We start from the raw sequence: 16,037 nt of genomic DNA, 5'->3' as shown, positions 1-16,037 counted from the left end.
TCTGCGCAGACAGAGCACTGCACTGTCCAAGATTTCATCTTCAGATGAGACACTAAACCAAGGCCCCATAATCCTGAGGTTACGAAACTCATGATATAAATGCTACTCTTTCTTTCCTGCCTTCAGTTTTAAATGTGCCTTTTCCTGATTTGAACCTTGTCCTAAAGTTGCGGTTTAATTTGAAGGAATGATCCAGATTTGTCTTTTCTATTCTGCCTACTGTCTTGCTAACCTTCACAATATCACCACTTGGTCACCTCCTCTCTGGGTTGAATAGCCCAAGATTCCCCAGCCTTATCCTCCTGAGTGAATTCACTGATGCACAGTCTGAGCCTTATAGATTTTCTCCTCCTGAATTTGGCTTTCAGGTCTCAGTGAACGTGGATTTAAAAAATAATAAACTGATTCACCAGAGTAGAGTTACTGAAGGAGATTAGGCAAAAACCCAACTTCCTTTGTTTTGCCCGAAAGCTTTCTGAATCATAGAATCCAACAGCACAGAAGGAGGTCATTCAACCCATCACGCCTGCGCCAACTCTTTTGAAACAGCTAAATAATTAGTCCCACTCCCCCCGCTCTTTCCCCATAACACTGCAATTTAATTTTCCTTTTTCATTACATATCCAATTCCCCATTTGAAAGTTACTATTGAATCTGCTTCCACCATCCCTCCAACTCCAGCAAGTTAGTGGCGCAGTGGTTAGCACCGCAGCCTCACAGCTCCAGCTACCCGGGTTCAATTCTGGGTACTGCCTGTGTAGAGTTTGCAAGTTCTCCCTGTGTCTGCGTGGGTTTCTTCCCACGGTCAAAACACTTGCAGGTTGATAGGTAAATTGGCCATTATAAATTGCCCCTAGTATAGGTAGGTGGTATGCCTGTAGAAGATTTTGGGATGTTAGCTGCCAGTCTGTTTTCATACTCTTTCTTTGCTTCTCTTGTTTGCTTTTTCACTTCCCCCTGAACCTTTTATATTCAGCCTGAGGCAGTGAATTTCAGATCATAACTCCCTGCATTTAAAAAAATTCTCCCCATAATTTTGAACATCTCTATTGAATTTCCCTTTACTCATCCCTATTCTGAGGAGGACAACCCCAGCTTCTCCAGCCCTTCCACACAACTGAAGTGCCTCATGTCTGTTCCCATCCTGGTAAATCTCCTCTGCACCCTCTCCTTTCTAAAGTGCTGTGTGCAGTATCCAGCTGATGTTAACTCCAGCTGACACCAGGAGAACACTCAAGGCTCTGGGCAGTTCTGAACCTTATTTGTGTTCCTGAAACAAGACAAAACAATTGCAAACAATAGTTTCGATGTAACAAATTCAAGAATTGATTAAGTAACAAAATTATACTTAACAGCCAGGCAATAGCTCTTTACTTCCCACAGTGCTTGGACACAGATCGACACTAGTTCTGGCCTCTTTTTACTTCTTTCTACTTTTTCTTTCCTTTTTCCTTCTCCAGTAAATCTGTGTGCCAAAGGCTGCTACACACAGATTTTTAACCCTTTCTTGGAGGTTTACACCCCTAACCGAATGGCCCACCCCTGTTCTTTTGATTGGTCTCCAGTGCAATGATCATTTTCTTATTGGTTTCTTAAAGTGACAGGCACCTAGGGCAGTGCTATCCAATACACAGTCCTTGTTCTCTAGAGGTTAGGGATCCCATGCTGTACAGGAATTAGGGTCATGTGGTTTCTAGAAATCCTGCCTTATCACTGAAATTCAAGGAGACCATGTGATTTCCAGGAATCTGCACTCCAGGGGAATGACATGGTTTCCAGGAAAAGGCTCTGCACTTCTTATATTGTCTTATACATGAAATTATGAGGGGCAAATAATGTTTTAAACCATGACAAAAAGTAAGAGGGTACATAATGTATAAAAATATGGTGTATAAAATATGGCAGCAAGATTTCAAAATACACTTGACTGATACATGTGCACAGATAAATGCATCAGCACACACTTCCTGTTCTTACAGAACTCCTCAGCTCTTCTTCCAATAGTGCCATGGGATCTTTTATATCCACCTGAGAGGGCAGGTGGTTTAATGTCTCATCAGAAAGACGGCACCTCCAACAGCGCAGCACTGCCTCAGCACTGCAGTCTCTGTCTAGGCTTTGTGCTCAAGTCTCCGGAGTTGGACTCTCAACCTTTTGATTCCGAGGTGAGAGTGCTACCAACTGAGACACAGCTGATCCTATGAGTAAACTGCCGCAAATTTCACCAGGAGACAGTTTCTGCTTTGTTCTAACATTCTATGTTTATTTTTCTATTTCCTCCAATGTACCAGGCCTCAGTGAACTGGACCTCAGTTTGCTCGTGGATTTCACAGATTCTGTTGGTGTTGAGTCAGACTCTGAAGATCAGGTAATAACATCCAATCATATCCTTTTTTCTTCTTCCCAAACCCTGGCATACCTGTGCATAATCCCATGTTTGAAGAGAAATTTTCATAAAGTATTACTGTATCTTTTCTAGATTGTTCCTGTGTAGAATGGTTATAAACAAATTCATAAAATCTTTTTTTGCCATGTTGTCCCTAAGGATGGTATTCCCATCATTAAAAACGGAAAATGCTGGGAACAGGCAGCATCTGTGGAGAGAAACCCAGTTCATGTTTTGTTCCGTGACCTTTCATCAGAAATAGTTTTCTATCAGATGCTGCCTGACCTGCTGTTTGACAGCACTTTCTATTTTTATTTCAGGTTTCCAGCAACTGTCCTTTTTTTGTTTTTTGTTCTTGCATTTCTGGTAACTGTATCGTAACATTCTAATTTGGTTGTTGAGCTGAAAAGATTTATATTGCCTTTTTAATATTGGTTTAACTCTAAGTTATGGGTTACTGGAGACGGCTTTCGTTTTGCTATTACTGCCATCATTTGATAAACACTCAGCATAACAAAACATCCTGACAGAACATAACGCGTGTGCTGCTTGTTAAAGATTTATGCTGTGGCCGTCTGATGGCTCAGATGGATAAAGAAGTCTGTCACGCGCTACAGGGTACAGTAGTGTAGTAGGAGGGAGGGAGGGAGGGGAGGGGGTCCAGTTCTCTCCCCGTCTTCCGAAGGAGCTGACTCCTCAGGCTGCTCTCCTCAGCAAATGTCTATACTTCAGGTGTGACTCCAGGTAGTGTGTTTGTATAGGGTACCTGACAGAGGGGGCATCAGAACCAAATCTGATCTGTATATTTGTTTAAGGCCAACATTTACTACCCATGCCTAGTTGCCCTGAGCAGGTGGTAGAAACATAGGGCTGAATTTTACTGGCCCCTCGACACCGCGGGTCCGCCTCGATCCGTGACGTCGAGAAGGGCCCGCCACATATTACTGGCCGTGGCGGGACCTCAGTGCGGCCCCCCACCGCCTGGTGGCGGGCCCTTTATATACATATGCAAATTATACCAAATGAGATGCAAATAAACTTACCTGCAGGAGGCGGCCGTCCCACACCGATTTTAAGGCCGCCATTCGGTCTCCGTGCGCCTTTGGAACCTGCTGGGGAGGGGCGGGAATAAAATTTTCAGGGCTGGAGGGGTGGGGGAGTGGGGAAGTCACATTTTATTGGATATGGGGAGGGTGGGAAAGGGTTGAAGGGCAAATGTTGGAAGGTTTGCGGGGAATGTTCGGGTGGGGAAAAAGGCATGTGTTGGTCATTTTGGGCATTTTAAGAAAGTTCAAGAATGCTTTACCTATAAAAATTAACAGTATTTCTAAGGGCTTAAAGCCCTTTAGAAATGGCGCTGGCGCCTGTGAAGTGGCGCCGGACACTGTTGCCGGAGATGCAGCGGCCATTTCCTCTACATCATCATAGAGTCATAGAGTCGTACAGCATAGAAACAGGCCCTTTGGCCCACCGCGTCCATGCTGACCATAATGCCTATCTGTACTAATCCCACCTGCCTGCATTAATTCCATATCACTCTATGCCTTGCTCATTCAACTACCTATCCAGGTGCCTCTTAAATGTTGCTACTGTCCCTGCCTCCACCACCTCCTCTGGCAGCTCATTCCAGATACCCACTATTCTTTGTGTGAAAAATCTACCCCTTTGATCCCCTTTAAACCTCCTCCCTCTCACCTTAAATCTATGCCCTCTAGTTTTAGTCACCCCTACCATGGGAAACAGACTCTGGCTATCTACCCTATCTTTGCCTCTCATAATTTTATATACCTCGATTATGTCCCCTCTCAGCCTCCTTCGCTCCAGGAAAAACAGACCCAGCCTATCCAATCTCTCTTTATAACTCAAGCCCTCCAAACCAGGCAACATCCTTGTGAATCTTTTCTGCACCCTCTCTAGCTTAATCACATCTTTCCTGTAGTGCGGCGACCAGAACCGCACACAGTACTCCAAATGCAGCCTAACCAACATTATGTACAACTGTAACATGACGTCCCAACTCTTGTACTCAATGCCTCGGCCAATGAAGGCAAGCATGCCATAAGTCTTCTTCACCACCCTGTCTACCTGTGTTGCCACTTTCAGGGAACTATGTACTTGGACCCCAAGGTCTCTCTGCTCAACAACACTCCCCAGGGCCCTGCCATTCACTGTATATGTCCTGCCCTGGTTTAACTTACCAAAATGCATCACTTCACACTTGTCTGTGTTAAATTCCATTGGCCAATCCACTTGCCCACTTTCCCAGTTTATCTATATCCTGTTGTAACCTTAGACAACCTTCTTCACTGTCCACTATACCAACAATTTTGGTGTCATCTGTAAACTTACTAATCATGCCATTTACTTTCACATCCAAGTCATTGATATATGTGACAAACAACAGAGGGCCCAGTACCGATCCCTGTGGCACACCACTGGTCACCGGCCTCCAATCTGAAAAACAACCCTTCACTACCACCCTCTGCCTCCTGTCACCAAGCCAATTTTGTATCCTAGTATCATGTAATATTGCGGGGGCTCAGGGATGGCGCATCCGCACGGGATGCACGCCGCCATCAGAGTGCACTGCCGCAAACTGCGGTACACTCGTGAAATTCAGCCCATAGAAAGTTTATGGCACAGAAGGAGGCCATTCAGTCCATTGTGTCTCTGCCAGCCAAAAAAGAGCTATCCAGCCTAATCCCACTTTCCAACTCTTGGTCCGTAGCCTTGTAGGTGCTGGTGAGAAAGGCTTGACACAACTGAGGGCAGCTAGGAATCAACCACATTGGTGTGGATTAGAGTAAGATAGGCCAGATTCCCTTGCATAAAGGACATTAGTAAACCAGTTGTGTTTTGACAGCACGCTCATTTTTACTCATACCAACTTGTTATTTCCCTATTTATTTTAAATGGAAGTCCAATTTTTCCACTGCCATGGTGGGGTTTGAACTCAGGTTTAGGATTACCAGTCCATTAACATAACCACTGAACTCCAGTGCCCTTATGATAGTCACTCTTTCTCCATCCCAGCCTCTACCGCTCTCCATTTGCCTCTCACTCTTCCCCATCTTACCCACCTCTCCCCACTCTTCCACCCCACTCTCTTTTCCTAGTGCCCACACCTTCCCTTCCCAACTTTTCACAGTCACCTGGCTCCTTGTTCCCTTTCCTTAAACTCTGGCTAGTTGGTATTACGATACAAAAGGACAGTCTTATCCAACCTTTTCACAAGTAATCTACCCATAACTGCAATGCAAAATCTGGAACTCCCTTCCTAACAGCACATGGACTGCAGCACTTCAATCAGGCAGCTCACCACCACCTTCTCCAGGGCAATTAGGGATTGGCAATAAACGCTGGCCTTGCCAGCAGCACCCACATCCTTTGAACGAATAGTAAAAAGAATCCTTTTCATGTTTCCTCAAAATATTTCCATCTACACTATTTTTGCATGTTTCTGAAATAAAACAGTGAAAATCCAGAGCTAACATGATTAACTCCAACCAAATCCCTCCCCTCACTGAACAAACGCGTTCCAAATACCACTGGAAGGCTTGTCTTAGAGTTATAACGGCACAGAAGGAGGCCATTCAGCCCGTCAAATCCATGTCGGTTCTCTGCAGCGAAATCCAATCAGTCCCATTCCTCTCTCAATCCCCATAGCCCTGCAAGTTTATTTCCCTCAAGTGCCCATCCGATTTCCTTTTGAAATCATTCATCGTCTCTGCCTCCACCACCCTCGCAGGCAGCGAGTTCCAGGTCATTAACACTCTGCTTAATAAAGTTCTTCCTCACAACCCCCCTGCATCTCTTGCCCAAAATCTTATATCTGTGTCCCCTAGTCATTGTATCATCAGCTAATAGGAATAGCTTTTCTTTGTCTACGCCATCCAAACCTGTACACCTCTATCAAATCTCCCCTCAATCTCCTTTGCTCTAAGGAGAACAACCCCAACCTCCAATCTAACCTTGTCGCTAAAATCCCTCATCCCTGGAACCATTCTGGTAAATCTCCTCTGCACTCTCTCAAGGACCCTCACATCCTTCCTAAAGTATTGTGACCAGAACTGTATGCAATACTCTAGTTGCATTACTCAAACCAGAGCTTTATGAAGATTCAGCATAACTTCCCTGCTTTTGTACTCAATGCCTCTATTTATGAAGCCCAAGATCCCATATGCTTTGCTAACTACTCTCTCAATATATCCTGCAACCTTTAAAGATCTATGCACATGAACCCCCAGGTCCCTCTGTCCCTGTGCACTCTTTAGAAATGCACCATTAAGTTTATGTTGCCTCGCCATATCCCTTTTGCCAAAATGAATCATCTCACATTTCTCAGTATTAAATTCCATCTGCCACTTGTCTGCCCATTCTGCCAGCCTATCTATGTCCTGTTGCAGGCGGTTCATATCAACCTCACTGTTTGCCACCCAGCCAAGTTTGGTATCATCAGAAAATTTTGAAATTCTACTCTGTATTGAAAGAGCCAAGTCATTTATGTATCTCAAAAAAAGCAGTGGTCCTAGCACTAACCCTTGGGGAACACCACTGTCTACCATCCTCCAGTCTGAAAAACAACCTTAAGCCAATTTTTTATCCGAGCTGACACTGAGCCCCCAATTCCATGAGCTTCAATTTTGGTAATTGGGCTTTTATGTGGTACTTTGTCAAAGGGTTTCATAAAATCCATATAGACAACATCCATTTTATTCCCTTTATCAACCTTCTCTGTTACTTCATCAAAAAATTTTAATAGATTAGTCAAGCACACTTTGCCTTTTACAAATCCATGCTGGCTATTCTTAATTAACTCTAACCTCTCCAAATGATTGTTGATTTTTTTCTCCGATTATAGTTTCTAAAACCTTACCCACCAAAGATGTTAAACTGATTGGCCTGTAGTTGCTAGCAATGTCCTTACACTGTTTCTTGAATCACATTTGCCACTCTCCAATTCTCTGGCACCTCCCCTGTATCCAGGGAAGATTGGAAGATTAAGGCAAGCCCTTCCGCTATCTCCATCCCCACTTCCTTTAGCAACCTGGGATGCAAGCCATTCAGACCAGGTGACTTATCCACTCTAAGCGTAGTCAGCCTTTCCAGTACATATTGCCTCTCAATTTTCACCCCAGCCATTATCTCTACTCTCTCCACTTCTACTGATATTTTTGTCAGCATCCTCTTCCTTAGTAAATACCGATACAAAGTACTCATAAAGTATTCTAGCCGTGTCCTTCACCTCTAAGCATATATCACGCTCTTTGTCCCTAATCGGCCCCACTCCACCTCTTACTACCTGCTTACATATCGTTAGAAGATTTTTGGGTCCCCCTTTATGTTAACTACCATTCTATTTGCATATTCTCTCTTTGTCAGTCTCATTTTCCTCATTACTTTCCCTCTCAACTTATTGAATTTGGCCTGGTTCTTGTTTGTCCCATTGACACTAACAGCACTTCCCGCATCAATGGAATTTTGTTTGCTGAATGTATTTTACTTGAAAAAAATTTAAATATCGCTTGACTTCAATTAACATAAGGTCCAACTGTGAGAAATATGACAGCAAATGCAAAATGCTAAAGTGAATTAAAATCATCTGTGTGGGTAAATGAAAGCATCTCTCATTATCTCTGTTCTGTATTTTTCTAGATTCTTTTCATGAGGCCTGTCAAAGGATTGTTTTTAAATGAGGTTAAAAAAAATTGTCCCTTTCAGAATTGAATTAATTTTCCATTGAAAGCTTCTCTTATTGCAGAAATCTGTCTATGTGTCCTATCAGGCTAAATCAGTGCACTTCAAATGTTCTTGTATTGAAGACTCCCTGCAGATCATAGAGTCATACAGCACAGAGGAAGGCCATCTGGCCTATCATGGCTATGTCAGGTCTTTATAAGATCGATTTGATTTCTGCTCTGTCCTTTCTCCGTAACCTTGAGAATTTTTCCTTTTCAAGTATTTATCTGATTCTCTTTTGAAAGTTACTATTGAATCTGCTTCCAGCACCCTTCCAGGCAGTGCATTCCAGATTACAACAACTCACTGCATTAAAAAAAAATCTTCTCATCTCCCTTCTGGTCCTTTTTCCAGTTACCTTAAGTCTATGCTCTGTGATTACCCACCCGCCTGTCAGTAGAAACAGTTTCTCTCTGTTTATTCTATCAAAACCTCTCATAATTTTGACTATAGCGATTAAATGTCCCCTTAACCTCACCATGCCCCTGGCTGACCCAATACCCTTCATCTTACATAAGGATCAAACCTGACCCCCTCAAGCCTGGGAATGCCAGGTCCAAGATTATCCATCTCCAGGAGAATGAAATTAAAGCACATAGGTTTTTTCATAGTTATAAATGTCATGGCTATTCTGTTTATTATCTGGTAACATTTCACATTGCCATTTGTGGGAGCTTGCTGTGTGCAAATTGCCTGCCACGTTTCCTACATTATACCAGTGACTATGCTTCAAAATAATATTCAGTACCTGAAAAGTGCTTCGGGATGTAAGTTTTCAGGTAGATGTTACCTGAATAAAGATGAGACAAAGGGTACCCAACCCGCCTCACCTTACGATTCTTGACCAAGATAGACCTACAAGGTACAGACTCAAACTCTGTGATCAAGTCAAAGAGTTTATTAGGCTTAACTAAGATATACAAAGTTAATACTTAACAATGACAATAGCTACTCAGCAACACTCAGAACCAGTTCTTGCTTCTGAGGTCGCTGGGCACGGACTTCTCTCCAACATACGAACATACGAATTAGGAGCAGGACTAGGCCGCTCGGCCCCTCAAGCCTGCTCCGCCATTCAATAAGTTCATGGCTGAACTGATTACTCCACATTTCCACCTACCCCTGATAACCTTTCACCCCCTTGCTCATCAAGAATCTATCTACCTCTGCCTTAAAAATATTGAAAGACTCTGCTTCCACTGCCTTTTGAGGAAGTTCCAAAGACTCACGACACTCTGAGAGCAACAAATTTCTCCTCATCTCTGTCTTAAATGGGTGACCCTTTATTTTTAAACTGTGAGTCCTAGTTCCAGATTCTCCCACAAGGGGAAACATCCTTTCCACATCCACCCTGTCAAGACCCTTCAGGATCTTATATGTTTCAATCAAGTCACCTCTTACTCTTCTAAATTCCAGCTGATACAAGCCTAGCCTGTCCAATCTTTTCTCGTAAGACAGCCCGCCCATTCCAGGTATTAGTCTAGTAAACCTTCTATGTACTGCCCCTAACGCATTTTCATCCTTCCTTAAATAAGGAGACCAATACTGTACACAGCACTCCAGATGTGGTCTCACCAATGCCCTGTATAGCTGAAGCATAACCTCCCTACTTTTGTATTCAATTATCCTCGCGATAAACAATAAACTTCTATTAGCTTTCCGAATTACGTGCTGTACCTGCATACTAACCTTTTGTGATTCAGGCACTAGGCCACCCAGATTCCTCTGCATCGCAGAGCTCTGCAATCTCTCACCATTTAGATAATATGCTTCTTTTTTATTCTTCCTGCCAAAATGGACAACTTCACCCTTTCCCACATATCCTCCATTTGCCGGGTCTTTGCCCAATCACTTTACCTGTGCATATCCCTTTGTAACCCCCTTATGTCCTCTTCACAATTTACTTTCCTACTTATCTTTGTGACATCAGCAAATTTAGCAACCATACCTTTAGTCCCTTCATCTATGTCATTTATATAAATTGTAAAAAGTTGAGGCCCCAGCACAGATCCCTGTGGCACATCACTTGTTACAACTTGCCAATCAGAAAATGACCCATTTATGCCTACTCTCTGTTTCCTGTTAGCTAGCCAAACTTCTATCCACACCAATATGTTACCTCCTACACCATGAGCTTTTGTTTTTTTGCAATAATCTTTGATGTGGCACCTTATCAAATGCCTTCTGGAAATCTAAGTACAATACATCCACCGATTCCCCTTTATCCACAGCACATGTAACTTCCTCAAAGAACTTCAATAAATTGGTTAAACATGATTTCCCTTTCACAAAACCATGTTGACTCTGCCGGATTACCTTGAATTTTCCTAAATGCCCTGTTATAACAGCTTCTAACATTTTCCCTATGACATATTAAGCTAACTGGCCTGTAATTTCCTGCTTTCTGTCTCCCTCCCTTTTTGAATAAAGGAGTTACATTCACTATTTTCCAATCTAATGGAACCTTCCCCGAATCTAGGGACTTTTGGAAAATTAAAACTAACGCATCAACTATCTCACTAGCCGCTTCTTTTAACACCCTAGGATGAAGTCCATTAGGACCTGGGGACTTACCAGCCCACGGCTCCAACAATTTGCTGGGTACCACTTCCCTGGTGATTGTAATTTTCTTGAGTTTCTCCCTTCCATTTCCTGACTTGCAGCTAATACTGGGATGTTACTCGTATCCTCAATAATGAAGACTGATGCAAAATACCTGTTCAATTCATCTGCAATCTCCTTATTATCCATTATTAATTCCCCAGACTCACTTTCTATAAGACTAACACTCACTTTGTTAACTTTCCTTTTTTAAATATCTATAGAATCTCTTAGTATCTGTCTTTATATTTCTAGCTAGTTTTCTCTTGTACTCGAACTTTACCTTCCTTATCAATCTTTTAATCATCCTTTGCTGTTTTTTATATTCTGTCCAATCTTCTGAACTGCCTCCCATCTTTGTGCAATTATAGACTTTTTCTTTAAGTTTGTGACTATCTTTAACTGTTTTAATTAACCACAGATGGTGGGTCCCACCCGTGGAATTTTTCTTTCTTGATGAAATGTATCTATTCTGTGTATTCTGAAATATCCCCTTAAATGTCTGCCACTGTGTCTCTATTGATCTTATCCCCTTAACCTAATTTGCCAGTTCACTTTAGCTAGCACTGCTTTCATGCCCTCATTATTGCCTTTCTTCTCTTGCTGCGTTCCGTTGACCGTAGTCTATCTTCTCCTCTCTAAGCCCGCCAACGAGGTCCCAAACTCTCTGGGCTGAATTTTTCCAGCTCGTGCCGAATTCGGCGGCAAGCTTCAGAGATGGTGGGGCGCATGCACGGGAGGTTCATTTACATGGCCGGGGCAGACCGCCCTCCCCGATGACGTGGCAACGGCATCCGGCACCACTGTGCAGGCGCTGGCGTCATTTTTAAAGGGCTTCGAGCCCTTACATTGAATTTGATTTTTTAAAGTGAGAGGCATTATAAATTTAAAGTAAAAACTTTAATGAAAGTTTCAAGCCCCTCTCCCACCACCAACCCCCCCATGACTAAGCAATTTATTACTTGCCCTCTCCCACCCAAAAAAACTTTATTCACTTTCACCTTCAACCCCTTCCCAGCATCCCCTGCACCAATCGCAATACTTTTCCCCACTCCCAACCCCGGCCCTGAAAACCTACCTGCTCCCCCCTCCCAACCAGTGTGCCGCCATGGATCTCTGAATGGAGATCCAAAGTCAGGGGAGCCGCGGCAACTGACCGGAATATGACAGCGGGATGCCGACGGAAGCAGGTATGTCATTAATTTACATCAATTTAAATATTTAAATTCTTCTCCCGTTGCCAAGTGGCGGGGGTTGGAGGGGGTGGAGGTGCACCATGAGGCCTCGCCTGTGCTGGTAATATGGGGCAGGGCCATCCCAGCGTCGAGGCACATGGTGGGCCTCTCCCAGAGCCATTTTCCAAGTCCCCCCGCCACCATCCCCGAAGTCGGTAAAATTCGTCCCTCCTGTTTTTTGATCCCTCTTAGAGGGTCTCTGTCGTGCCATATTAGGCCATGATCTAATTCAGCCAACACGATTGGGTTAAGACTACATCATTGTTTGCTCCTAGTCTCATGATGGCTTAGCACATAGACCCTCACAGATGATTCCTGTTTTTTAACCCTTGCAAGGTACCTAAAATTCCCCTTTGTTCTGAAATAGCTTCATTTCTGCAGCTTTGTGGTTTTAACGACTAGACTCTTTGCCCTTTTTTATCCTTGTTCTTACGTAAGTGCAGAAAAATGTTTTCCAGACTCGACAAATGGCAATTCAGCATTAAACAGCTACACATTGACCTGTTTCAGTCAAGCCTGTCCCTCGTGCCTTGCAGTCAAGCCTCGACACTAGTTTCTTGCAGAAAGAACTATTCATAAAAGTAAGCGATGCCAATGCTCTAAACCTTACAATGAGGTGGTAAAGACTTTACAGGAATGCAGGGTTTTTTCCTGCCTCGTCTGTCAGTTGCATTTCCACTGTCATTGCATAAGTACCTGGGGACACTCTGGGTGTCACTCATGACCCTCCCTGCATCTTCAAGGATCCATGAAACCTGTCTGGAAGCCATTAGTCGGAATCAGCCTGGCACATTGCAGCACATCTCTGGGCATCATACCAAGTAGACTATTAATTTTTTTATTCGATAATGGGATGTGGGAATCGCAAGGTCAGCATTTATTGCACATCCTACCTCTTCGACCAAGCTTTTGTACATCTGACCTAATATTGCTATATGTGCCTCAGTGTCAAATTTCACTCCATGACATGCCTTATTAAGTTTTATTGCATTAAAGGCTGACCTTGTACAAATATAAGTTGTTGCTGCTTGTCGCTAATTGCCCTTGAGAAGGTGGTGGTGAGCTGCCTTCTTGAACTGCTGCAGTCCATGTGAGGTAGGTACACCCACAGTGCTGTTAGGAAGGGAGTTCCAGGATTTTGACGCAGCGACGGTGAAGGAACGGCGATATAGTTACAAGTCAAGATGGTGTGTGACTTGGAGGGGAACTTGCAGGTGGTGGTGTTCCCATGCTGCCCTTGTTATTCTAGCGGGTTTGGAAGGTGCTGTCAAAGGAGCCTTGGTGAGTTGTTGCAGTGCATCTTGTATACTGCTGCCACTGTGCATTGATGGTGGAGGGAGTGAATGTTGAAGGTGCTGGATGGGGTGCCAATCAAGTGGGCTTCTTTGTCCTGGACGGCGTCGAACTTCTTGAGTGTTGTTGGAGCTGCACCCATCCAGGCAAGTGAAGAGTATTCCGCCACACTCCTGACTTGTGCCTTGTAGATGGTGGACAGGCTTTGGGGAGTCAGGAGGTGAGTTACTTGCCATAGAGTTCCTAGCCTCTGACCTGCTCTTATAATTATACTGCAAGACCTGCCATTACTGTACTATTAGTCCCTTGAGGAGCGAGGAACTTTATATACCAAAATAAAAGCAAAATACTGCGGATGCTGGAAATCTGAAATAAAAACAAGAAATGCTGGAATCACTCAGCAGGTCTGGCAGCATCTGTGGAAAGAGAAGCAGAGTTAACGTTTCGGGTCAGTGACCCTTCATCGGAACTGACAAATATTAGAAAAGTCACAGGTTATAAGCAAGTGAGGTGGGGGGTGGGGCAAGAGATAACAAAGGAGGTCTAGATTGGACCAGGCCACATAGCTGACCAATAGGTCACGGAGCAAAGGCAAACAATATGTTAATGGTGTGTTGAAAGACAAAGCATTAGTACAGATTAGGTGTAAATACACTGAATATTGAACAGCAGCAAGTGCAAACCTGAAAAAAACAGTGGGTAAGCGAACTGAACAAAGATGAAATGAAATAAATGCAAAAAAAAATTGTAAAAAATGTAAAAAAGAATGTTAAAAAAAGGAAGAAAAAATAACTAAAAATGAAAGTAAAATGGGGGGCTGTCATGCTCTGAAATTATTGAACTCAATGTTCAGTCCGGCAGGCTGTAGTGTGCCTAATCGGTAAATGAGTTGCTGTTCCTCGAGCTTGCGTTGATGTTCACTGGAACACTGCAGCAATCCCAGGACAGAGATGTGAGCATGAGAGCAGGGGGGAGTGTTGAAATGGCAAGCAACCGGAAGCTCACCAAAATACCAAAATACCAAAATATTGGTTTATAGATCCAGAGATCAATGCTGCCAGAAGAGCCCATTCAATACATCAACACCTGCCCAGATGATCACTTTCTTTTAATCCCCTATCTAAAGAAGCAAAAATCTGGATAATTTGTAATTTTTGCTCATTTCCTTCCAACCTCTCCTGAAGGTGTTAAGTTGAGTTGGGGTCCAGGTTCCACAGGCACTGGCACCTCTCCTAAGTGGCATTGCTTGGTACCCACCTCGTCCAGCCCAGCGCCCCCACATACCCAATCCGGTTCCCCCTTCAACCTGCCTGACATCCTGCTCACCCACCCCAGTGCCCACCTCACCCAGCCTGATATCTCTTTCACCCAGCCTAACATCCAAACTCAACACCCACCTCGGCCAACTTGGCGTCCAATGACATCCCCATCACCTGGCGTGATGTCTACCTGCCCAGCCCAACGCCTAGCTAGGTGCCTGCCTCATCCAGCCCAACACCCACCTCACCCAATCTAACAGAGTGTGAAGACTCCTGAAGGATCAGGAGCTCCCAATGGTGTTCATGCTATTAAAATAATGACTGTGGTTTTTTTTGTTTGCTGCATCACAGAAGTGCATCCCTCCCCAGACTACAGTGTAAATACACTGCAATGGCCTTGCAAATATTCACAGTGATAGGTACACTCCCATTTGATTGCTGTATTGTGATACTCAAGTCTTTGCTTGAGGCTAATGCTTGCTTCAGCTCAAACTGCATAAATGACAAATGATAGCCTGCAATAACTGTATGACTCAAATCCTGTGTAACATACATTTCAATAAGATTTTCCATTTTACCTTTGTGTTTGGCAGATGGATAACCAGTCCGTAACATCTGAAGATACAAAAATCGAAGGTTAGTATTGATTTTAAATTTGTATCCTAGGTCAAGGCTTGTAGTGCAGCATGCCACCCAGGTTGCAGAAGAAATGAGGTTTGTTGCATGTTGCTTGAACCTCTGTGTTAGTAGAGACTGTACACAAAAACTGACCACTCCAGATGGGATCAGTAACGCAATACTGTGGCTTCCTTATTGAGTAACGGTACAGCAGCTAGTACATTGAGATGTTCACTGTACAGGTGTTTCTTCGAGAGTGCTAATCACTCAGAATCAGGTGGTACGTTACATCATTGCTCTTACATGACTAACATGGTCTTGTAGCCACACTTCTTAAAGGTGTACACACACAGCAAAGTTCATCAGGTAGTGGTGATTCGATGGCCCAGATTTAAGTTGCAAAAGATTATAAGAGGAAGACAAGACAGAGGGGAGGTGAGGAGTGCCACAATTTGTACAACCTGGGGGTAGAATGAGATCAAGTAGAAGGAGCATAGATTGTTACAGTACAGACAGACCATTCATCATGAAATCTGTATTGATGTTTCTCCCCTCATCAACACAAATCCCACTCTTCTCATTCCCCGTCAACTATCTAACTCACTTTTAAAAGAATTCATGGGCTGAGAACTTTGCGTAGGAGTGGTCGAAATCTGAAAATCTCTTCCCCCCCCAAAAATGCTGGATGTTAGGTCAATTGAAATTTTCAAGACTAAAGATTGATAGATTTCTTTGAGGTAAGGACATCAAATAACATGAAGCAAAAGCAGGTTAAATGGAGTTGAGATACAGATCAGCCATAATCAAAAATTGAATGGCGGGAGGGGATCGAGGTTTCTGTCTTTTTACAACCTCAGGATGTTCCAAGTGGTTATTGGATTATAGTATGTCTATAGCCCAGTGCAT

At 43.5% G+C, this 16,037-nt stretch overlaps 1 protein-coding gene across 5 annotated transcripts in view; it reads left to right on the top strand.

Moving 5' to 3' along the window:
* Positions 1-16,037, top strand: part of ak5 (adenylate kinase 5) — an 82,862-nt gene that overhangs the window by 47,989 nt on the left and 18,836 nt on the right. For all 5 annotated transcript variants that reach the window (XM_068036700.1, XM_068036703.1, XM_068036702.1 and 2 more), the window contains 2 exons: positions 2,292-2,368; positions 15,107-15,149. In XM_068036700.1, coding sequence (XP_067892801.1) covers positions 2,292-2,368; positions 15,107-15,149 — 120 coding nt within the window. The remainder of the gene's footprint in view (positions 1-2,291; positions 2,369-15,106; positions 15,150-16,037) is intronic.

Source organism: Heterodontus francisci, chromosome 8 (assembly GCF_036365525.1).
Source record: "Heterodontus francisci isolate sHetFra1 chromosome 8, sHetFra1.hap1, whole genome shotgun sequence".
NCBI lineage: Eukaryota > Metazoa > Chordata > Chondrichthyes > Heterodontiformes > Heterodontidae > Heterodontus > Heterodontus francisci.
The sequence above is the reverse complement of the archived record's forward strand: the minus strand, read 5'-3'. Positions and strand labels throughout refer to the sequence as shown.